At 42.5% G+C, this 25433-nt stretch overlaps 1 protein-coding gene across 2 annotated transcripts in view; it reads left to right on the plus strand.

Annotated features, from left to right (window-relative positions):
- Window positions 1–25433, plus strand: part of ntn1a (netrin 1a) — a 61604-nt gene that overhangs the window by 10698 nt on the left and 25473 nt on the right. For both annotated transcript variants that reach the window (XM_083981831.1, XM_083981832.1), the window contains exon 3: window positions 24085–24273. In XM_083981831.1, the coding sequence (XP_083837957.1) occupies window positions 24085–24273 (189 nt within the window). The remainder of the gene's footprint in view (window positions 1–24084; window positions 24274–25433) is intronic.

Raw genomic sequence — 25433 nt, forward strand, 5'->3', positions numbered from 1 at the left:
GTGTGTCTCCTAATCGACGTTGCCTACCAGTGGGTGTTTACACAAACAGTAATTCGGTCCAAGATGTGAGCAGCTATACAGCGCCTGGGGAGACATCTGTTAATGAATTAATTGGTGACTTGATGCTGCAGTGAAGGCTCGTCTTAGCTGAGGGAGGATCTCTGTGTGTGCTGTGGCTTGGCATGAACAGTGGGATGAGTGTGTGTGTCTATGTGTGTGTGAAAGAGAAAGAAAGACAGAGAGAGAGAGAGAGAGAGAGAGAGAGAGAGAGAGAGAGAGGTGTTTGTAATGGAAAGGTTTGGTTTGAGTGGGTACCAGATGATTAGGGGTAATTAAAGCCCACGCCAGACAACATCAGCATATGTTCACACATTAGACATAAGACACTCCAGCGCCTCACTCATCAGCTCTATGAATCACAGCCGGCCTGTTTCTCGTACACATGAGGCACCGGCGAGTGAAAACCCTGTCACACAGGAGGTGAGGGAGCCTAATGAGACGGGACACAGTGTGCCCCAGTTTACTAGAACTGAACAGGAGAAAATATTGTGACAGTGTGGTTAAGCTCCTGTCAGGTTTTTGTGATTTCCTTGGATTTTCTTGGGGGGGGGGGGGGTCGGGCGCGGGGGGGTTGGTATGTGATGAAAAGTCATAGATACAACAGCTGGACTCAATCTGTGCAGATTTACCCGCTGTTGCTATAAATGTGAGAGTGATAAAGAACACTTAACTTTACGGCACATAGCTGACACTTTATTCCCAGAGGAATCATTTGGAAAATTCTAATATTGTCCTACGTTTAAGACACAAAGGACAATTTTACAATCTGCAATTTTAGAGAGAAATAGACTTTTGCTCTTTTATGCCTTTTTTCCCTGCATGAAAAAGAGCCCGTCTCAAAAACTCACTCCTATCAAACCTCACACCCCCAGATTTTACATTTTTAGTCTCGAAGAATGCAGACACTGACTCATGTGACATCACTTGAGGAAATTTATCAGACTTTACGCAGCTTCCCCTCTGGAGCCACAGACGGCTCCATACAACTTTGTGTGTATGTGCACTAGTATTCCTATAAACAGACTTTGATTTGTAAAATTGGTGGAGATCCCCTCTACGCCCACCACCAGTATATGCACAAGCTAGCGTCACTCATTCATGCAGTCATCAGATCTGAAACACGCTGTTAGCACGATCATTGAGTCATTGCTATCGTAAACAGAGAGTGGTCTCTCTTGTTAACAGGGAGTCATAAAGGGACCAGTAAACAGGGTAGGAAAACACCGTGTGCATGCACATGTGAGTGTGAGTGAAAGAGAACGAGACAGAGCGAGTGAGAGAAAGAGAGTGCATGATTCTGTGTGTGTGTGTGTGTGTGTGTGTGTGTGAGAGAGAGAGAGAGAGATGATGTATACGCAAGGAATTGGCACACTGTGGAGCCAAAGAACGGTGAGTATGTGAGACCTGATCCTGAGGCCCAGGCCAGCGGTGCTGTAGAGGATCAGGGCTGATGACCTCAGCACCTCTGTGTGGCAGCAGGTTACTACACGGTTACCGAGAGGAGGGTGAGTGTTTGCAGCCAAGGCAAATACGCGAGTTGGAGGCTACGACAGAGAGAGAGAGCAAGCAAGTAGGCAAAGAATGTCATTCTGCTGCACTGTGCCCTGGACTCTGTCTTGCAGTGATTACGTCATGCGATATTAATGAGATTAACAGTAAAATATTTACGTTTTGCGTTTCTTTGCATCCCGTGCTTTCAGGCAGGAAAAACACACTGCAACAAAACACTGAAGTTGGTGCAGCATCTGTTGTTATTACATTATGCTACAATTACACCGGCCTGTTCACACTTAAAAATGAAAGCCTTGGCAAAGCTTGTTACAACTATCCCAGAATCTCCCTGTAGCTGATAGGGCTGCAATTGCACCAACAGCAACAATAAAAAACAGATACTTGCTTATTTGTGTGTGTGTGTGAGAGAGAGAGTGAGATGGACACACAAAAAAAAGAAGAGAAGGCTTTTGTATTTGTAGCTGCTCAGTCTTTGATTCAAGGTGAAAGTCCTGGCAAAAACCTCTCTACTAAAAGTCACACTACTCGCCGACAGGACCACCTAGCATGAGTGTGAGCACATCGGGCGCAAAGCAGGGGTCCTTAACACTCACAGCTACAGACGATTAATGGCGGGATGAAGTTACACCCCTACGCAGCAGCCTGTTGTGTAGATCAGAGCGCCCCCCTCTGTTCTTGTAGCACACTGCTGTCGCCATGGGCGCCGTCAACTGCAGCCAGCTGGAACCTTTATCCTAACAGAAAAGTGTCTGCGGTGGTTGATAAAGCTGTAAATATTTATACTCCAGATACAGATAAAGTTGCAGACACAATGTTACTGTTTACTCATCGTGGATAGAACTGCACTTGTACAGGTTAATCTGCTCCACGGCGCTACCACTGACTTTTTCCCCCTGCACCTCATCTGCACAATCTTTGTCTTGCTTTCTCTCTCACACACACAAATACACACATATTCATACTCACATAGACACAGAGTCGAAGCAAGCACCTGTGACAGATCAGGCAGAGTCAAACAATTTCATTTTGCGTCAAACATGCTCACATAGTGCCAGAAGAAAAGAAAAAAAACCTTCACTAGAATTCCACTTGTCTGTGTGTGTGTGTGTGTGTGTGTGTGTGTGTGTGTGTGTGTGTGTGTGTGTGTGTGTGTGTGTGTGTGTGTGTGTGTGTGTGTGTGTGTGTGTGTGTGTGTGTGTGTGTGTGTGTGTGTGTGTGTTGAATAGCTGACGGTGATTTATCACCAATGTCTTTGTCTTTCCCATATAAGTCATGGCAAATACTGTGTGTGTGTGTATTACAGCCAGCAGGTCACCGTTTGTAGCACCCGGTCGTCATGGATGCCATCAAGTCACAGTTGTGTGTGTGTGTGAGCGTTTGAGCGTGTGTGTGTGCGTGTGTGTGTGTGTGTGTGTGTGTGTGTGTGTGTGTGTGTGTGTGTGTGTGTGTGTGTGTGTGGGCCTGTGATTGTCTATATAACCAACAGTAATACAGGCAGCCAAGAGTCATACATCAGTTCTTCATCTTTGTTCTCTCCCAGCCTGTTGGACCAAACAAGTCGTTAAATAAAGCTGCAATCACAGGCAGCAGGTTGACACGGTTGCACAAAGAGATCTCAGTCAGCAGAGGTCAGCACAAAGTAGACAGATTTACAATAATCTTGAGTACAGGATACTCTGAGCTCTGTCTGGTTGATGTGTAAGAGTCCTAGTTAAAAGTTAACAAGTCCACAACTAAATCAGTTTCAACAGTAATTAATGAGTTTGCAGTCAGGTGGTCTTAGCTGTTGGAAGAAGAATGAGATGGGTTCGATTTTTTTAATGAGGATAGAAATAAAACCAATGCGAGATGTAGTTCTCTATTTCATGCACCCGCATATTATCTGGCATTAGCCAACTGAAAGCATATTTTTTCTTCCAGAAAATACTGAAAACGTGATATCTGGCAACAGTGTGCCACAATCTCAGTCTGTATTTGAGATGATGGAGAAAGGAAGGAAAGGAACAGCGAAGAAGTGACCTGTGTGTATATTTGTTTGGATGTGTGAAGTGGAATGCAGACTTTTGGGAGGGTACTTAGGGGAAAGTTTGCGGGGTCATCTCAATTTGCCAGGGGTGATCCCAGGTTAATCCATCACTCATTAGCTCTCACAGATAAGATGCATTAGTGGGGTGAAGGGCTGCGAGTCCGCGCTTTCTCTCTCTCCCCTCTCTCTCCCTCTGTGCCTCTCCTTCTTTGCCACACAAGAATACAAAATGTTCTCCCACGAAATGGAGAGCATCTGATGGAATAAAGAAGCGCGCCCAACACTTCTTTTATTAACCCCTTCCCTTGCTGCCTCTGCTCTCCCTGGGACAATACAGCCAATTAATTAGGCTCCATGTCCAGCTGAGAGCAGAGAGAGGAGCTCAGAAAGCACTGGCCTCAGCTGATTTAGCTCCTCTGTAGAGAGCCCATTACAGGGAAAGGCTATAGGGGCGAAATGCTGATTGAGACACAGAGGGAGAGTGTGAAGAAGGATGTGTAAAAGAAAACAAGACTAGGTCAAAACCTAGTATACGGCTGGACCGTGTTGGAGGCTATTTACACTCTGCCTAGTGCCGGCCTGCCTCAACCCTTGAGCTGTTTGCTCTTCTCCTTCTCCCAGCCCTCACCTACACAGTTTTTTTTTTGATACAGTAAAGGTGCTCTCATTCACATGTTTTTTTCTTTTCTTATATTGTATATATATTATCATATTCCTGTCAGGACATACAACATGGTGACTGAAACTTGGCTCAGCAAGACTACAATTTAAATTCTAAACTGCTGTCTGCTGCTGTTAAAATCTTGACCTAATAGCTTTGTTGTCTGATAAAACCACCAAATAAAGTTAAAAACAAAGACTGCATTGTGGCTGCATTTCATTGTGTAATGATCATCCAGAGAGAAAGTTAAGAGACAGAATATGAGTTTTTTTAAACAAACCAAACTTTGTCCTCTTAAACTGGACCAACAGAAAAGTTTTTACGTCGTGGGTTAATTCAGAAGAGGGCTCCATTTTCTTTCTGCTATGCTTCATCTCTGAAGGAGTCTTTTTTTCTGTCCACAGTGTAATTCTCAGACCCTTACAGCTTTGAGATTATGGGTATAGCCTTCTACTGGAACAAGGTGGATGCTGCTATACTTGTCTTATCCACATTTCTGTGGTACTGGGTTACATTTGTAATATAACATTGTATTCTTGTATCTTTGTGTGACAGAGCACGTCAGACTTGATTGGTTACACTGGAAACACTGCAGACTGTATCCCACCAGGTGAACCTGCTTGCACTTCATTTTGAAAGAGCAATGGGCAAAGAGGAATAAGTCATGTGGCAGTCAGTCCGTCAGTCAGCCATGTTTACAATTGCAGGTTATTGCTGCTGTGGTCCAGTCGAAAAAGATGAGGAGAGATGGAGACAGAGACCGGCTCTTGACTCAGTGTGCTACTAGTAATTGTTAATTAATTAGCTAATACTGCTGCTGCTAGGGCTGGGGTTGGAGGATGAAGGCTGCCTACTGTGGTAATGTGTGTGTGCGTGCGTGTGTGTGTTTCTTTGTGTGTAGCAGCGGCTGTGGGGACCCCCTCCTTGAGTGGAATAAGTCATCATGTTCCCGAGCTGAGTCCCCACTCTGATTCTAATAACAAAAGGCCCCTGTCACTAGAGGATGACAAAGCAAACAAATGGGCCTAATAATGGGGGATATATAAGGAAATTGAGTCATTAATGGTAATATTTTTGTTATGAGATGATAGTTGGTGGTGAAAATTCATTTCCAAAAAGAGACGCCTCTGTGTTTTCTCTGAAGCTAAGGCTTGGACTTGTGTGACACAGGGATAAAAACTTGGCCCCAGTCTTCCATCCTCTCTGTCCATCTCTCTTGCTCTCTAACCTCAAGAGACGCGATCAGATATTGAACTGATTATCTACCAGGTCTCTGTAGATATCCAGATCTGACGATTAAAAAAAAACAAAAAAACACAGAGAATACATTTCACCTTCTTCCCTTCGCCCCTCGACATCCCCGCCCTTGTTTTGGTTGTATTTTTCTTCTCCTATTTTCTCCTGTGCACCCAGGACAGGTCTTTGGCCGGAGATGAAAGTTGAGGTGGAGCATGAGGGATATTCAGTGTTAGATGTTTCTTTTGTCTCTCGAAGTCTCTGAGGAGGACAGAAAAATTGGGGTGAAGAGAGTGGTAGATGGAAAGAGGAATGGAGCCAGAGGTAGCACTCCTGCTCTGCCTCACCCCTGTCCAGGTCTGACAGGGCGCCGGGGGAAGCAACAGTAGCCAGCACAGACTCTGCCCTTAGCAATTTGTGGTTCAATATACATTTTCTATCAAAGCTCACTTTGGGGCTTGATATTCATATGGACTGTAGTTCTAATAAGGACAGTCGTTTTTCATTTGCATTTGCAGTCTGTGAGCATTTACGTAACTGCTGAGTAGCTATTGACATCTCAGTACATTTGCTTCTAATGCAGAGTCACTTTTTCTAATGTCAGTATTTTGAACCAAGGTAAATAATAGACATAACTGATTTATTGAAAAAAAATCTTTGATAGCAACTTGCAGTGGAAGTGAAATTTACCATAAATTTAATATAGGTATTAGTACATTTTTTGCCATGTGTTTTCTGGAGTAAATTTGCCACAAAAAAAAAAATCACCCCAGTTGCTCTTTGTATCACCGTCTTCAGCAGATCACTGGACCATAAGTCTTAAAAGTGCTGCATCCATCTACTGATGATGTGTGATATGACCACAAGGCCAGAGAGAGAGTAAAGTGAACCGTTAGTTCACCCTGCTGTCAATAATCAAAAGAAATGGAGGCAAACAATAAAGCAGTTTCTCCCTGATCCAAGAATACTTTTGTTATACAGAATAGTTGTCGGAATGGTTGGGAGCTCACTTCAGCAGTTCCTCTTTAAAGCCAGTGGCCTTTGTCCTGCCTCCATTGACAGCCACTGTTTCATTATCCAGGAACACCGAGCACAACAGCTTCCACCTCTAGAAAGAGAGGACAGTATTGGGTTTCTGTGAGGGGTTTTCATAGCAGTGGGCGGGAAAATTAAATTAACTGAGAGCCCCAATAACAAACAAGGTCAATGAGAAAATAAAGAATGAAGCGATCACAAACAAAGATAGAGAGAAAAAAGAAACACAAGAGCGGGATTTAAGGAAAAGAATAACACTCTCTAGTGTTTGGGTTGCAGCCTTGGTCGGTGACCTCATCGGAAATGACACCTCTCTTTCCAACACGGAGGATTTCATATTTTAGACGCAACAGTGTAGATTACAGTACAGTGGTCAAGTTGTGAGTGTGTTGACAGGCGGGTATGTGCACAGATGGGAAAGTAGATATTTGAAACAAGTGTTTTTTTTCCCCAAGAAATGTCCAGCCATAAAATATGTTTTAAATCCTGACAATGTGATCCAGTCAATCCATATCAAATGTTGGGGAACAGCCCTCTGCTGGGGTTTCACTGCTCCATAAATCAGCTGCAAGGTGTTAAGACAAAAAAAAAAACCTGCACCAAGTGGCCAAAGTATTTTCTGAAGTCGTTTTCATTAGATTAAGTTTAAGTGGCCTATTTGATAATTATAGTCAATTTTCCTGGCCCAGGGTAGGGCAATCATCCTGTAGCTGAGAGCCAGTCTCACGCCAGAGCAAATATAAAGCAATATCTACAGAATCAGTAACACATGGGGGGTAATATTATTCCTGACATAAATTATACAACCACTTACATTTCACTGGAAAACACAGAGGGTCATCCGCTAGAGCTACAATAGTCGTAGAATTTGGGTGGAAAACTGTGAGAGCTGAGCCTCTTTTCAAACATCACCTTTACACTGATAATCTGTGGGGTTTTTTTCTTTCTTTTTAATATTCCTCCTCCTCCTCCTGTCTCTGAGAATTATGTCCATATTAGACAATTATGCGCCTCACCAAAAAATGTGTTTGATGTAAATGCAGAAAGTTGTGTGGCCTGTTTGTAGCAGAGAGTACGGTAGTGAGCGTGAGTGTGAGCCTAAGTTGTTTGTATATGACTAAACTGGAACAGCAAATATGTTTTGTAGAAAACTTTGTGAGCAGATTGCGTTTCCCATTTACATAATGAGGGGATGTTGGCAAGTCACGCAACGGTGATTCTGAACAAAAATGTTCACAGACAACACACTTATGTTCTGCCAAAATATTCAATAAACAGCATTTTATGCTTATGTTTAGCCTCTAAAGTGGCACTCAAAAATGCTACACAATGTCAGACACAAAAAATAATCAATTTTTTTATATACTCACCAAAATATCATTGAATGCCAGATGTGATCTTTGGATATCCCTGCACTTCAGTCAGCTGCACCTAAAGTTATGTGTGTGGCAAATTGTAACCGCTGCTGCCTCCTAAAACTAAGTGTGAACTTTTGGCCTGTAGCCTTGTCTGAATAAATCCTCATTTGAAATGAGACGAGACAAATAAAGACACGTTCTCCTCCTCCTTGGTTTAATCTTCTCTGTGAGAGAGCGCATCAATAAATCCTCAGCTCATTTCCCTCCCTGAGAGACGAGTGCTGCTGTCGTTTCATTCAGAGAATGCTGCTAACCTTTTGTTTGTCTTCCTCTCCACAAAGATAAGACCTTTTTTTGTTATTTCTTTCTAAGTTTCAACTTGCACTTGTTATTATCTGAAGAATAATAACCGCTGCCTCTTGTCAGGTTATTATTGCAGCAAAACTGTGCTTTTATTGCAAAACGTAGAGTTTATCCTCAGTGTGTGTCAGCCGTTTGCTTGCTCTGGCAAAGACCAGTCCCTCCGTCACTAATTGCCTTCTACCGATGTCTAAATTACAATGAGGTTTTGGGTTTCGGGATCAGAGGGGTCTCTTTTCCTCCACCTCCACTTCCCCAACTGTATCCTTCCTGCCTGAGTCAGAAGTGTCACATTTGGTTACAGAAGATATGAAGTGCTGCAATTTTTTGCTAGAAAACAGTTTCCTCTAGAAAAAAAAACAAAAAAAAGAAAAACTAGAAGGGCTACTGTTCCAACGCTGCAATTAGAGCAGTGGAGCAGTGAACGTAACTGTGTGTGTGTGTGTGTGTGTGTACTCGGTGTGTATTCATGCCAGAGTGTATGCACGAGGGCCTAATTCGTGCTGAGCAGTAGGCACTATGCCACAGCAGAGGAGTGCAGTAAATGTGGTTCTGGAGCCAGTACAGTAAAAACATCTCGGCTCCATCAGTGTCAGAAACAATCTGCATGGACTAAACCAGCTGCCACACTGAACCCTGTCCGCTGGTACTACGGCTGCATGGCATTTACACTGATCAACAGCCCTTCTGAAACTTGTTGTCACACACTGATTCACTGAAGTCGACAAAGATAAAAATGATAAAACAACAACAAAGTATCGACACGTAATATGTAATGTATTTGGACGAGATATTGTTTTATTTATTTAGAATATTAAATGCAGGTTTTACTGTACAGTATGTAGATCATTACTGTCTAGAATTTCAAATACATAAATAAATCATTTCTCTATAATATTTACAGATAGAGCTAAAGAGACAGGGAAATGCTTTAATTCAAATTATGAAAAATGAGCAGAATTAGGGTTATAATGCTTTTTTTGTCAGTAAATAAGTCAGTCAGTTGTGATGTATGCACTTCAATTCAATGTTTGTATATTTAACAACTTAACAACATTGTCTTTAGATATCAGCTGATATACTGTATATGGTGTGTATAAAAGAAAACCTTATCTCTTCAGTAATGCCACCTGTTCAATATATATGGTTAGTGTAAGAAAGCAGAGCTCCACTGGTGTTTGCTACCAGAAACTGCTGTTACGACACCTAATTCTTGGCCTTCTGTATATTCTGCCATTGGTCATTATGTCTTCTCTGTGGCTGTTGTACAGCTAAATGAACAGTAATTTACATTATTAATTTAAGGGCACTGATGCTCGACAGTTCACCTCTTACTGCATCATTCTCCTGACAGTGCTGGATTATGACTCACGATAGCCGAGCCTGAAATACAGAACTTCTTTTCAGAGCCCAAAGACAACATGTTCCATAAAAAGTGATGCATATGCATGCACACACTCTTGCCACATTTTGATCCTTTTGATCCTCTCCCTCTCTTTGAAATGTGTTTCATTATTTGGCCTCTTTGTTCCTCTGCACTTTCTGAACTAAACGTGCTCTCACTTTCCCCGTAGTTTCCTACGGCAAACGTGTTTAATCTCATGATTAAAGTTTGTCAGGCGGGATCATAACAGATTATGATCAATTTACAGAATTGCCAATTATTGCTAATGACTCAACATTAATCATATCCTGCAGCATGTAGGTAACATTTGAGTTCATCTCGTCACTCACTGTTATTCCCTGTCCATCACAGTTATTACTCATGCTGTTCCTGATCCAATAATTTGCACAGGGCATCTTGTTCATTGGGTCTGTATCCTTTATATCTCCACCACAGCCTTAGCAAAGTCAGTTTCTTTGTGAGCTCATCTCTCCACATGCAGCTCCACTCTCTCCTGCACTCTTCCAAGAAAAACACCTGAGCTGTGTCAGAAGCAATGCCCGCTGCTGGCTTCACACTCCATTTGTGACCTAAAGCGTCTAAAGGCGTTTAAAGAACATGAGTGGAGAAAAACAGGGCGATTCCTCCCTGACCTCACACCCTCAAAGGTACAGGCTCCACACTGAGGGGTTTGAGGAGTGCAGGACATTGAGGAATTCAGGTTAAAGGTTAAGATTGTGCCGTTTTTCAGATGGTTGTGAGCTGAGGACAGTGTAAGGAGGAGGGGAAAATGAATAGAGGACAATAAATGTGTCACAGAAGTGAAGGAGCTGTGCTGTGGGGTTTCAGATTTATGGCTTCCAGCAGCTTCCTGCTCACTCCCTCCCCTGGAAAGAAGACTTGACTTGGTGGCAAGAAGTCAAAAATGTACAGTGCACACATGCGCACACGCACGCACACATACACACACATGCACACGCTGACCTCTTCAGCTACACTTCCCTCATCATTCCCCCCGCATGCTGCTGTCTGCATAAAGTCTGCCTTTAAGGCCAGATGCAGTAAAGAAGTGTGATATGCACCAAGGCGATTAGTAACTTCAGGTTCTGCTTTATCTTGGCTGAGACAGTTTAGGATCTGTGTGATTGCACACTGACAATCCAGCCTCGCTGTCTGTTTACATTCTGGCTTATACTGTTATCTGTAGATGGATAATCACGACCTGCTCCTGAAGTGCACAATAACTTTTATTCATCCGTGGAAAGCTGTATACTGTGGGTGTACGAAATCCATCCTGGGAGCTGCTGCACAATACATTTTTTCCTCCTACTGGAGGAGTTGCAGTGTTAAATACCCTTGTACATTCCCCCAGTACATTTTAAATTAAAATCATCCCCTGCTTTTCATTTGTATGTGAGTGGGTCAGTGTCTGATTTCAGCCAGCTTGTGTGTGTTAAAAGCCCTTTGTGTTACGACTGGAAGCACACGCGTGCAAAACCACTACCACTACTACGCTGACACTAAAAACACAATGAACTACTGCAGTCACAATGATCAGACAGGGATGTTGAGATGATTTTTTTTTTTTTTTTATTGCAACCTGGTCTTGAGCCAAACCTGTCCCCTGACAGTGCTATTAGTGACTGACAGGTTGTAAAACAGCCACAGAAGGACACATAGTGGGATTTTGATTCATTGTGAGGAGGGTCACATGCAGAGGGACGTAGAGCAGAGAGAGGAGCAGTGTCTTTTTTATGGAAAAAAAACTAAAAAAGAACAATCTAGTTGAGATTTATGTCTTTTCCGTTCCATCTCACCACTCCCCCATTCCCCTTTGTCACCAGATCAACTTGTGTTTCAGATAATTCTCCTCTCCTCTCGCTGTTTTCATGGCTAATAAAGTTTATAGAGAAATTTGTCTCAACGGTCAGAGTACCACTCACTAATGACATCTGCAGCAAGGATGGCCCAGTTTTCCCTAGAGGAAAAAGGAGTGGAGGAGGTGGAGGAGGAGGGTCATGGCCCATTATGGAGGAGTGGTAACTTGGTAATGGGGACTTGGAAAAGGAATGTATGGGGTGTGCATGAAGGTCAAAGGTTTCCCACCTGCTTAGCATGGTCATGGTGCTGTGCTTGCTAATGAGCCTGCAATAAAATAGTGCAGAGCTTAAATTTAGCATTTACAGCCCGGTGAGGTTAGTATCTAGATTTCTAGGACAAGGCAGTTTCTTCTGCTGCTGAACATCATGCAATTCAATCGAAAGCAGAACAATGACCGAGCTTACTTCGTGGTGAAAGTTTTGTCAACTGCATCTTCAAGGGTTAGTGCAGGGTGCAGCTGAGCCGGAGGAATTTCCAGGTTTCAATCATTTCTATCAGATCGTAGACACTCGCGAGAAAAAAGTATCGCCTCACACAAAGTGGGAGAAGTAACCATGAATGTTCACACAGAAGAAAGAAATCCAAGTGAGCGTTATCTCATCGCCAATCCAGGATTCATCTGCTTACCGTCAAGACTGAGTCAGTCCAATATGGAAACACTTACCAGAGAAAGGTAGGGAGTGCCTTCTCCCGCAGGGCTCCTCTTCACATACTGTAGGTAAAAAAAAGTATTTTGGGGGGAAAAAAAGACAAGCAAGCAAGAAAGAAAATGATGAGCCATTATGATTGCTGATGAAGATATGCAGTGCCCTTTCTTTGTCTTTGTCTGAATCACAAATGAGGAAACACTGTCTCTTCCAGCCTGAAGGGCCAAATTTACTCATCTAATCTTCTAATCATCTAATCTTCAAACACTGTTTATTTTCTCAGCTCACAGCCGCCAATCAGTGTTGGCAAACTGCATTCTGCTAAAATACGCTGGGTTTAAAATCTTTAGTTAACTTTGCTGGAACAGAGTGATTGCCTTAATTGCAGAGGCTGTGGGATTAGTATGAATCACAGCTATGGAGGAGCGTGAGTTAGCTCAGTGTAAGCTCTGTCTCATTGTCTCGCGCTGACAGCACCGGCCCATCCCTGCCAGCCTCAGGGCCAGCAACGCGCAAGACGACCTGCCAGAAGTTTTGTGAAACCCAAAACACTACGAATCTGCTAGTCCCATAGTAACCAAACTCACTGGGTAAATAGACTGGAGGTGATGTTTGACATGAGCGGGGAGAGCCCTTGTTTAGGGAAGATTTGGAGATCTGTCTCGAGTGTTTCCGATGTGCATCCTCTTAGTGAAAGCCTGTGTGGTGTTTGCGGATGCGTGAGGCTCTAGGCGGAGGAGACAGGGTTAGGTAATGGCTGGATGTAAAACAATAGGGAGCAAAGACTGTGGAGAAAGGTTATTATAGCTGGCTTCGACAGCCCGTTTGATGGCAGGGCGCTGCACTGCGGTTGCAAACCATTGCACAATTGATTTACAGCTTATACTTGACGAGGAGGAGCGAAGTCTCAGATAGTTCACACTGTGATTAACAGATCAGACACTGATGGCAGGAAGAAACGTCAGCCACTTGTTTCAGTAAATCCACCCTTACTTACTTTGTAAAAGAAACATTGCTCCATCAGTGCAACACAATACATTCATACAGCATTCCCACTGCGAGCCCTTCAGTTAAAACTCAACCACTCTCATAAGTGAAAACAGAGATTTTTGGTCTTTCTGCTACGGGAACCTTAAATCCAGTTAGCTCCAAACAGCATCACGCTCAGGACGGATCTTTTGCTTTCATGCCACGACATCCGTTCACACATGAGGTTCCTGAACATCGAGGTGATGGCAGCTCTGCCAACTCTTTCAGGTCAGGTTCCTTAAAGATTCATGTGTAATAGAAACGTACAGGCTGCATTCACTGTCCAAACTTTCTGGCAAACACCATACTGTCCTGTTTGGTTGTATTATGTTATCACACAGCGGAGCGTTGTTTGGAAAGTTTGCGCAGATGCTGCTCGGAGCATCGCACCGCTCCTAAAGCTGTCAGTCGCTCACGCTATTAAGACAGCTGCTCTTAGTGGGTATTGTTCAGTGGGGAGCAATGGGGACCTGACAGGCCTAAGGAATCTTTATTCACCCTAAAGACCCTTTCACCGCTATAGCTCTGAATAGGACCTGCCAATGTCATCCTCCACCCATGGCATTTTTATGGCATAGCTGACATACACACAACGCACTCTCGTCAGCCGCTCCGTGGCTCTAGACGGGCTCCCTTTATTCCCGCACTGTATGTCAGCTGTTTTTTTCCCATAGACATGAATTGGAGGAGATCTTTCCAGGCAGCGCCACTTTATCTCGGAATTACTCACGCAAACACTCACACGGAGGCACACACTTTAAGAGTGATGGGCACACAAATAAAGACAGATGGGCAGAGAGAATCCACCCCACTCCATCTCTCTCTCTCTCTCTCTCTCTCATGCGAGTGCACAATTTTGCACAAATACATGCACGCACACCTTCTCACACACACACCCAGACACACACTGTTCTATGCACACCACTCAGACAAAAGACCCTTGATTACTCAGCAAATGGATGCACCACTGATCACAGGCCAGCCCTTTTTACAAACTGGCCTATTATGCGGTCTCAGCGTGGGGTGGAAGTGTTGCAGGGGCCCAAGGCAATGTGCCTGTGGAGGGCTAAAGTACTCTGCGTGATGTGTGTGTGTGCACATGCACCAGGGCTGAGAAGTGCTCCCATGCTGCGCAGCCTAACGAGAGGGCAGGTCAGCCATTAAATGGGCACTAATGCGGGAAATTGGAGGCCATTAGGCCTTTCTTTGTTGTTGTGCCTCTGTGTGGCTAGTTAGACTCTTGAAAAAGGAAAAGCCTTATTAGCCCCCACATGAAGACAGAGAGTGAATATATGGGCCATTTAACTCAGCACGGAGCAGGCGAGCATGCTGCCAGAGGCTGCTGCAGATTGTGAGGCAGCATGTACACAAATGTACAGTAGACGGATTCAATAATGGTGTTAAAATTGTCAAAGGCTCCTCAGTTGCACTTCTGCTTTCAGTTTGAAATGTGTGCAGGTTATGCTGAAGAAAATATTTCCAAAAAAAAAAAAAATGTGTGCATTTTTGGCCTGGAGACAGGCCACTGGAGCCAGCAGCATCAGGACACAACTATCAAGTGGTTTTCAGTGTAGAAAATGGCACAATTCACTTTCATTATGTTTCGATTACATGACAATGAGGCACATGAGAATATGTTATACCGCAGATTTTCTTTTTCTCTCCCTTGGCTTCAGAATATAAAATCATCATTTTGAACACTTGAAATAAAACTAGTGCGGTATACTGACAGATAGTTATAAATGCTCATTCAATTCATCCATGTAGGATCGCTACTCTGTGTGAACTGAAATTAAATGCAGAAAATTAGTACAGGATAGAAAAAACACAAAGCAATATTAAAACATACGGGAACAATTACAAAAGAATAAAAAACAGATATAAAAAAAAACAATCACTGATATCACCAGAAGGTTACATTTACTAAAATAGAGCTCAAATGAAACAAGTTGTTAGTTTTCAATTAAACTAAATGTACATTTGGTTACATTTGCAGTATATTATATCTGCACATTTATAAGATTGTTCTCATGGATTAAAAACAGTCTCCTGTGCCGAGATGCGACGTGTATGGAGTTGTGCACTGCTCTACTGGTATTTACTTTGCAGTCTACTGTAAATCCGTTGCTTAACGTTAACCTTCGCTCCACTGCTAATAGCTTCAGTAGGGATCCCTGCTCGCTCTGAGGCAAGGCGGTTCTCACAGCTCTTTAATTACGTCGGCCTAATAATCAGACTACGTTTTATCACCCCACTGACAGAGCGTGTACCGTAGGCTCTCTGCTTGCATGCTCGGGGAATTGCATAATTTTGCCCACATATGAGAAAACATCTGAGTGTTAAATTATGAAATAAAGACAGAGGAAATAAATAAACAGCCTGAGCGATATATGAAAAAGGGTCAGACAAGCGAGCAAAGGCTGCTTGACTGCAAGTGGAATCTGTCCACTGGAAATCAGTCCTCACCGCATATTTAATCTGCCTTTGATAACCCTGCAGGACTGATGAATATTCTGTATGACTTGATCTCAATTAGCCAAGTCTCCTCAAGTCAGGCTTGGGATTTAACAAACAGCAGCCTGGTCGCTTTCCCTCCCCTCTGTCCACTTCATCTTTTCTTATCCCACATTTTTCTTTCTCTCCCTATTTTACTCATTCTTTCTCACTCACTTTCTCATCTTTGTTTCAGTGTCTCTAACATCTTGTGAAAAATACAGCGGGTGTGAAACATGGCCTTCTTTGGAAGGAGGTGGGGGAATCCAGAGTTTAGTTGGGGTCATTAGAGCGAGTGAAGAGGGCTAGAGAGCTCACAGGGGGCTAAAGTGCTGCAGCTAATTGGCTGCAATAAAGGAATTAAATTAGCCTGACATAATCTCTGCAGTGGGCGCCTCATCCTGCCTTGCCTTCCCTCTTCCCACTCGCCTACACCCTTGCACTATCACCCCAGAGTTTTATGGCATTCCCAGGGTGCTCCCCAATACACACAGGCCAGCTCTACACGCACATTAGAGTTAACCCCAAACATCAGTACCCTCCTTTCTCACCCGTCCTCTCGAAAATCCTCTCCGGCTCTCTGTTCAGTGTACTGGGCACCTGGTTGGGTGTGTTAATTTCATGAAAGCTGTTTTGACATCTTCAGAATGAATTCCCTTTTTTCAGTCAACTCTATCATATTATATTTGTTCAAATATTGTTATGCTGGTATAAAAGTGGAGGCTTGTTTTTGTCACAGTGGAATTTGGTTTTGTCTTTATCTAAAATTTAGATGTTTACTACAGATCTTGCAAAAGAAAAAAAAAGAAGGGAAAAACCCAAATTTACAGTCATGGTTTCTGGTTTGTCAAGCTTGTTGAAAGTTTTATTGGTGTTGTCTTGTTTTTCTCCATTTTTCCTCTCTTCTGATTTTACTGCAAGTCAAAAATATGAAATATGTGGTGCAGCAGAATTTTAGAATGAAGACCTGAGTGCATGTTGTTGACGGGGAAATTTATTGCTGTAAGCAGCAGAGATGTGTGTTGATCCTTTTGTACAGCAATTAAATATACCATGGAAACACTTTAAGAAAAAGAATTGCTTCTTTAAAAAAAATGGACTGAGGCAGTAATGTCAAGTGACATTTCTATAAAGCTGTAATTGTATCTAAAGAGAACATCAAATAAAAAACACAGAGTATTTCATCTATCATCCCAATCCCTTAAAAGCCTACAATTAGCTTGCATTTATTTGGAAATTCCCGCCTTTATCATGCCAGTGTCTGGGTCAACAGACACAAGATAAAACAAGCATTGTTCTAATTTATAAGAGGATAAATAAACAGTTGAACGCAGAGCCTGGAAACAGGATGCAATTGAAGTTAGTTGTTGCCACAACAACAGATTTAAATCAGAGGATAAAATATTCGTTACATGTTAGTAACAGCGTGAACATAAATTTTTCTGTGACTTCGCATCATGCAGTGTTTTGGCTCAACAGTTATAATGGGGGCTTTTTAAAAAAAGTGAAATTCTTCACTTGTTTTGGGAGAAACAGTCATTATCATGATTATTTCTTCATAGCGAAATGCCATTGACTCACATTCTCTTCATTCGTGTGGTCCGACATCAGTCTAATATCAGGCACGGCTACAGCAACCTGTCACCAGGACAGTGTTTTAAAACCTCTCATCTCTGAGAAAATATCAACAAAGAATTCATTTGGCCGCAAAATGATTGTTTGTAATGTCTGAAATGCCAGACGTTGAAGTACTATTATTATCATGATTGTTATTATCATGTTTTTTATTTAGTCATTTTATCACCTATTTTTTCTTTTGCCTACATTTTTCCCAGCTCTGTTTGTTTATAGTATAGTTTCAGCCTTTCAGTCCAAAAAATGTTGCACACTTCCTCCTGTCAACAGAACTGCTGTCTAACTAAACACATAACTCATGTGCTGTGAAATTTGTTTGCTCTGATGAAGCTTACTTTGCCTTTATTCACTTGTTTTTTAATGTGCAATTTTGCTGACAAACAAATGAAAGAAATTATAGTCACTGATACGAAATAATTCTTCTTATTCTGTCACACAAATTTTTGTCAGATGTAGGCATTTTATTTTTCTCTAGGCTATAGCTGAAATGAATTTCTGACGACTGGAGGTAAAACTTGTATTAACGTATCCATAATATTCACATTCATGTCTCCACAGATTGTTACGTCTTAGCATTTTGAATTGCAAACAAACACACTAAATACACTATTCTTGCCTGATCTGATCTGCTCTACAAATGAGCAAAACAAGTCAGTGTTATAGGAGTTAGTGTGTGTGTGTTACACATCAGGTGTTTACACACTGGATCTCTGAAATGGATATGTGTGGGGTTTTGTATTTGACACACATCTGATCCTGTGTTTGGCCATGACAAGAAGCAAATCTCCCAAACTTTCCCGGCATGTGTGTCACGTTTCCCCACCGACCTGACCCCTAGACACACACACACATAGAGAGAGAGAGAGAGAGAGAGAGAGAGAGAGCAGCTGCTTGAAGGTAAGCAGGCCAGAGGGCAGCTCACCTAAGCACTGTGCATCCAGCCACAGTGAGTGTGTGTTTCTGTGATAAATGCTTTACAAAGTGACATAATATAATTAAATGCACTATGGGGAGAGTATCAATTGAGTATCCAGATATGCTGGTGCACGCTTTATGAAAACATTTGCAGAAATTAGTTGAACACACAGCTAGGAAAATTTTCTTTCTCATAAACCTCCTCTGACCTCAGACACACTGTAGTAAACTCAGGTGGCACCCAATATTCTTTCATTTGCTCTTGTGGGGGTGTAGAAGTTCATCCGATTCCTTTTCTGAGGGTAAAACCGCAGGATAAAAGGAAAATGTTCATCTGTAGACTTCCCTTGGTGTTTGTTTAAAAAGCAGCAGACAGAGAAGCAGAGCTCCTGTCAGGCCGCTGCTCGCAGGCGCTGGTGTTGGGTTTTGGTATTCTGTCTTGTTTGGGTGAGCACTGGAGGTACCAGCAGCAGGGAGGCTTACAACTCCTGACAGCTGTGGGAAATTAACCAATGCAAGTTTTCAGATAATTTATGAAGTCATTTCTTCACTGTTTATATCTATAATCGGGGAAGTGAAGATCCAGCAGAACAAACCCGGCATGTGGATTTGGAGTGAAAGTGAAGAAATCAGTTGCTCAAGTGTCTCTTTAGAGCAAATGGAGGATGTGACAGACATTGCTCAATTCCCAGGCTTATCATAAGTACGATGAGCTTAACCTCCACCTCCAGCTCTGTTGGTTGAGTTTTCCCTCTAATTAGCTGAGGGAAAGCTGTCTCTGTGCCGCTACGAGCCTGAGGTCAGTTGATAGAGGCTGGGAACCACTCAAAGACGCTAATTGGCCAACTTTCCAAAACACATGCAGACACCACCATGAGGCCCCCGTGTTTCCTAAGATGTGCGGGAAACAGCAACACACGATAAACAAATCAGTTTCCTGTTAAATTCTGCAGTTGAAGGTTAAAATTTTCAGACAGCCGCGAGACTCAAATGCAGCCTTTTGTCATTTCAGATAGTTGTGGTTAACATTGCAGGAGGTGTTGAAAAGCTTCGGGTAAGCTTAGCCTCATCCAGCTAATTCAATTACACTTGTTTTAGGGGTATCACTTCACACTTCCATTTACTGCTCACCTGGGGGCAGTTACGGGCGGCCACTGACTCACTAATCCAGCCTGAAGCAGTTTGAGCACTTGATTGAAAACAGTCTGCCCTGTTTAGGGTGTCTCATGAAGAAAATGTAGTCTTTGTGGACTAATTATTCCAAAAAAAGAAGAAGAAGCTATACACTCACATTGTGCTAATAGGGTAATACAGTAGGTTGTCATTTTTCTATTTGTATTTAAAGTTATACTTATTCAAGCCAACGTGTGTGTGTGTGTGTGTGTGTGTGCATTTGTGTGTGTGCATTTGTGTGTGTTAGTATGAGTTCTTGGAATGAAGGTGTTTTAGCTCTTTGTTTGGCTGAAGTATACTCTGCTTTTCTGTCTGTACTGACCGCCAGAAATCCTGAATCCTTAGTTGTAAAGAGCAGGTGTGAGGAGTTTTGTGTGTGTGTGTGTGTGTGTTTGTGCCTATGTGTGTCTGTGTGTAGCTGTGGTCCTCTTTGCCATTGTTTAACACTGTTATCACAGCGGTTATCCTGAAAAGAAGTGGCAGGTATTCCAGCAGCAGTGTGTGTCCATTTTCACTGTTTTACTGTTTTGTAGGGAAATGATCAGAGGAAAGCTGCGCACACAAATACAGTGCTGTGTGCTCTGGATTTTTTTTTTTGTTGTTGAATGGTGTATATATAAAAAAAGAAGAAAAAAACACCTTGTATCTCATATTTTGTGGGAGTGAGGGACTAGTTTTAACTAGACGCTCCATGATATTGTTCTTTCCATCTTTAAGCTTTAGATGGTATCAGGAATGATGTCACCAGCTGCTGTGTTTATGTCACTGTAGTTCACTTTACTTTTGCTTTGTCTCAAAGAGAGAATAGCGGCAGCTTCTTATCTAGTAATTTCTACAGCTGTGATGGTGTGTTGCTGTGTAAATGTGTTCCGCCTAGTATTTATGAACTGAACAGGTTCTGAGTGATTAAGATTACTGAATTTTCAGTAGCAAAAACAAACTTGAGTTCAGTCTCATGGGGTTTTTTGAACACAGCTGACATCATAATGTGATCTTTGAAGACAAGCTGATAGAGAAAGGAAACAGGTAACTCCATGGATACCCCCGAATGACCATTCAGTGTTTTATAATCCCAGAAGAAACCTGATAAGCTTGTGCCAGACATATCACGTATCCCTGTGCAAATCTTCAGTTGTTTGTAATCAGATGTGCCTTAATTTGGACAAAGCTATGATGATGTAATTTTTTTAAAAGAATTTACGTGCACTAAACACTTGGAGTTGCGCCAACCACAACACAGTTTCCTACGTTTTCTTCCCTGTAGACATTGCAAGGGGTATTGTGTGAACAAGCTTACATCATGCACAGTGTCAGTGAGTTTAGATAAAGTGTTTCTCACTCGTCTCCATTATCTGAGATAATATCCTACCTTCAAACACAATGTAGCCTTCTGCCCCACACCTTCACATCCAGGTTGAATACGGTCTACAATAACCAACATGCCTCCCAGGATGACCGCATTATCCTCACCAGGGACATGTCGTCCGGTAGGCTAGAATTCCCCTCGTATTCATTTTTGGGCAGGTGTGAAACAATCTTTGTAGTGTAACAGAGACATGTCTGCAGGTCTGAGGTCGTGCACTTATCCTCTACTGGCTTTACTCCTCTATACAGTGATCCTTGGTACCTGCAGGCGAGCTCACAGATAGCTTTCACCAGCTGTGGCCCAGAGCTGGACTCAGCCAGCTCCGGTTTTTCAACAAACTGACACAGATCATTTAAGAGCTGTCTAAACAGGGACCCTTTTAATCCATTGTGTTATTCTATGATGATCTCTGTGGCTGTTAGTCTGAAAAAGTCAATGAAAGAAAGGAAGTTTTATGCACTTTTATCTCCACAACCCTCTATTGTATCTCAACAGTGCTGCGCAGAGACACACTCTATCAGGCTGTGGCTATCAGTGGGCTTTAGGGGTTTTCCAGTGAGGCAAAGAATCTGCTCTGCTGGCTGAAATTCTCACAACATGAGTCATGCACAGGTGTAAATCTAGCTCAAGACAACAATGAAAACATCAGATCTGTGTCACTTTAAGGAAATAATAGATCTCAATCCAGTCAAGTGAGTCCACAGGAGTAAAGATGATCGTTTCAACCCAAATTTCCTCACCGTGAAACATCACAAAGTCTTATTTCCATGGAAGATATCAAGTAAATATCATCATCTTGTTGTCTCTTTGTATTAAAAATACAGTTTTTACCTCTTGGGCGAATCAGGGTCATTACGAAAGCTTAGGACCAACAGTCTCATGCAGAGGGGAGAGCAGGCATCATATCACTAATTAAACCCCTGCTGCCCTGCAGGAGAAGCCAAAGCACTGCTGATAAGGAACGGATATTCTTGTGTGTGTGTGCATAGGGCAAGTCTATTTTAGAGATGATATTGTAATTAGGTTCTTGAAATGAAGCCAGTGGTCCAATGGTCCAAAACCAGACACACATCCAGAAACTCACACAGTGAATACACAAATAATAATAATAATAATAATAATAATAATAATAATAATAATAATAATAATAATACATTTTATTTATAAGCGCTTTTCCAAAAGCTCAAAGACACTTTACATACAATAAATTCAGTTAAGAACACAAGACATATACATTCAGTTAAAAGCAGCAAAGACAGTATAAAACATAGAAAACAATATAAAACACACACAGAAATTATGTATTAAAAGCTGATTTAAAAAGGTGTGTTTTTAACATGGTCTTGAATGTTGGGAGGTGAGTGCAGGTGCGGATGGGTTTGGGGAGTGAGTTCCAGAGGGACATAATCATCATTGAGCAGCTTTTGAGGGTTTGTGAGCTTTTGAGGCAGCGAGTCAAATACGCACTTACAGGCACAAATAGTTGTCTCCACAACATTACACTGACTTAGGCTATATAATATTTATTCTGACATGAACTACAACTTGTCTTACCATTAACCAACATCAATGCTAAAATATGTGTTTATTTTAATACTGATTGTTTTAACGTTATGGGGACATGCTTTAGGTCCCCATACAGTAAGGAAAACAAGCCCTTATAATGTCCATGTAAACAGACACAGATCCCCAGAACATGAGTTATACCTGCGCACACACACACACACACACACACACACACACACACACACACACACACACACACACACACACACACACACACACACACACACACACACACACACACACACACACACACACACACACACACACACACACATACATAAGTGAGAAGCCAGGTCAAGGGATGCTGGAGGGAGTAAGAGTTGCCCTTATGGTGGGAAGATGATGAAAAGCTGTGTGAAGAGGTGGTGCAGAAAAACATGGACTGATGAACCAACCAGGGGACCCCAATTGGACACAGATAACCCCCATTTCCACACACACACACACATGCTGTACAGTATGTACCAACACACTGTATCAGAAGTGTTGCCGTTAATAATGTATGAATGTGTCTGTGGTGGTGCTGGAGGACCAGTGTCTCGGACGGCCGGTCTTAATGAAGTTGGGCATGTCTGCCTCACTCTGCTGCCAGAAAGTCATGAATAAACATCAGCTGGATAATTAAACTCAGCTCTGGCAACTGTACTCATCAGTAAACAAGCCGTGAGAGTGAGAGGTCCTGCACATGCTCAGAGGGATTTACAGGGAATTGAGGAATGGTAATACCAGGCCTTCACTTCTGTTTAGTACAGTATGGACTCGGGAGAGGAGGACCTTGAGGAAAAGTGTAGGAAAGCGTTTGACAGAAACAGACAGCTGGAGAGCAAAACAGACAAGAGAAGGATGCAGCATTTGACCTCAATAACAGAAAAGTTCTAACTCTATTTACCTATATCAGCATCAGTGGTGGCTCTGCATCAAGTCAGATCTATGTCTCTTTAACATAAATAAAAGATCTAAGAAATGATGATGATGTACCACAGCCACAAAAATGTCCTTCAGTATCAATAGTTGAATTACCGTTATAAATGAGTGCACTGGAGGAAAGGAGCAGAATTTACTGTGAAGTAAAAAACATTAGCAAACAGTAATGCAACAACACAAGGCTGCAACAGCACAGTGTAGAAATACTTCACTCATGCAAAAGTGTAAAATTGTTTGCACCAAAATACACTGAAAGTACTCATTAAAATGGCCCATTTCAGAATAATGTGTTGTGTTATGTCAATGGATTATTATTACTGCATTAATGTGTATGTCACTTAACTGTTGCTATTAGAAATAAGGGTCATTTTAATCATTTAAAAAAGTATTTTGAGTAGGTTCTTAAATTTCCCTCAGGGATCATTAAAGGCTGATTTTTACCTACAATACCTGTAAATTATTTTTAATTAATTTGTTATGTATATTCTTAACTAATTGAACAAAGTAGAAACTAAACTTATCAATTTATTGCAGTGGACTATATTATGATGTTTTTAGTATAAGTTTTAGTAGTTTTTCTTTAGTTTTAGTTTTAGTATGAAGTATAGTGTTGGACCTGAGTAAATGCCTATAGTTACTCCACCACTGCCCTCATGCACCTGCACTGCTCGCCACTTACTGTCAGTGATTTGCTGGAACAAGTAACCGATAACGGCCTTGTCTGTCGTTAAAGTGTAAGCTGCCACCAGGCTCCAACAAAACAGAATAATGTAGTAAAAAAAATTGTTTCAACTCTTTGCGTCTTGTTTTGTTTCCTCCGCAGCGTGTAACTGCAACCTTCACGCCCGAAGGTGCCGTTTCAACATGGAGCTCTACAAGCTGTCGGGGAGGAAGAGTGGTGGAGTCTGCCTCAACTGTCGCCACAACACAGCGGGTCGCCACTGTCACTACTGCAAGGAGGGCTACTACAGAGATCTGTCCAAACCCATCTCACACAGGAAAGCCTGCAAAGGTACAGTGCTGTTTTTTCTCCCCTTTATTTTCTCCTTGGCCACCACAGTCACAGCAGTCAGGTGGCCTCTTAAGAAAGTTGGACAGAAAAAGTCTGTTGAGATAAAGGAAGGAGTCCAGAAAGCTTTTCAAATACATGTTGTGCAACAAGCTAGCTTTAGGACTGTGTCTGTTTTGCTATTCAAATAGTGTGCAGCTTTTTAAAAGAATAGAATCAATTTATTTAATAAAGAATATAGAATGACATACAGATACTTGCACACTCAATACAAGACGCGACTGAAATCATTTAAGTCTGAAATGAAGATGTTTTAGATGATTTACAGTAAGTGGGGGAAGGCAGCAGTCTTTACATTCCTGAGCCTGTCTCACCCTCATCTCCCTCTGTCAGCAGAGATGAGTTGGGGGTCTGTTGGGATTGTGGAGGTCGTGGTGGTATGGGCGGGTTGGGCTGGGTGTTCTCTCATCGACGCTGAGTTATTTGGCTTCGTTCGGGTGGGTTAAAGGAATGACAGGACAAGCAAAACAAACAGAGCAGAGGTGCGAAGTGATCCTCGGTGCAGGTCAAAGATGAATGAGAGCCCAGGAAGATCGGTGGAAGAGCTGCAGAGACGAGGAGGAAGGCGAGGCAAAAGTCAGGCTGAGAGGGGGGGATGGAGAGTGAAAAATGGCAGGGGGAGAGAGGGAGGGAGGGATGATGGGTAAGGAGAAGAGGAGGAAATGAGGAGGTCCAGAGGGACACACCCCCATGCAGGTGTGGTCGCCACTCAGTGCCGGGATGAATCGCCTGCCATCAGCCCTCAGCGTAGCTAATAAGGGTCAAAGAAAGAGAGGAGGCGGAGGAGGAGGAGGAGGAGGAAGCAGGGAGGGGGTGGCTGATAGAAAAGAGAGATGGTATGTTTTCTCACCTCTTCTATTGCTGCAGGGAAAGATAACAGGAGCTGAATCCCTGTGCAAACAAGCCCTGAGACACCTCCGAGTCGTTCCGTATAGATACAGCTCACACACACACACAAACACACACACATACCTGACTGAGGGTTTCAGAGCGCCCACTTCCAAAGGCAGCGCGTGAGGAAATATTAGCTGCCTGCTGACAGTTTAAGCCCAAGTTTTCTTATATCATTCACCAGGGAGTAAATAAATAAACTGACCAATTCG

Source organism: Trachurus trachurus (genome assembly GCF_905171665.1).
Source record: "Trachurus trachurus genome assembly, chromosome: 1".
In the NCBI taxonomy this organism is placed as follows: Eukaryota; Metazoa; Chordata; class Actinopteri; order Carangiformes; family Carangidae; genus Trachurus; species Trachurus trachurus.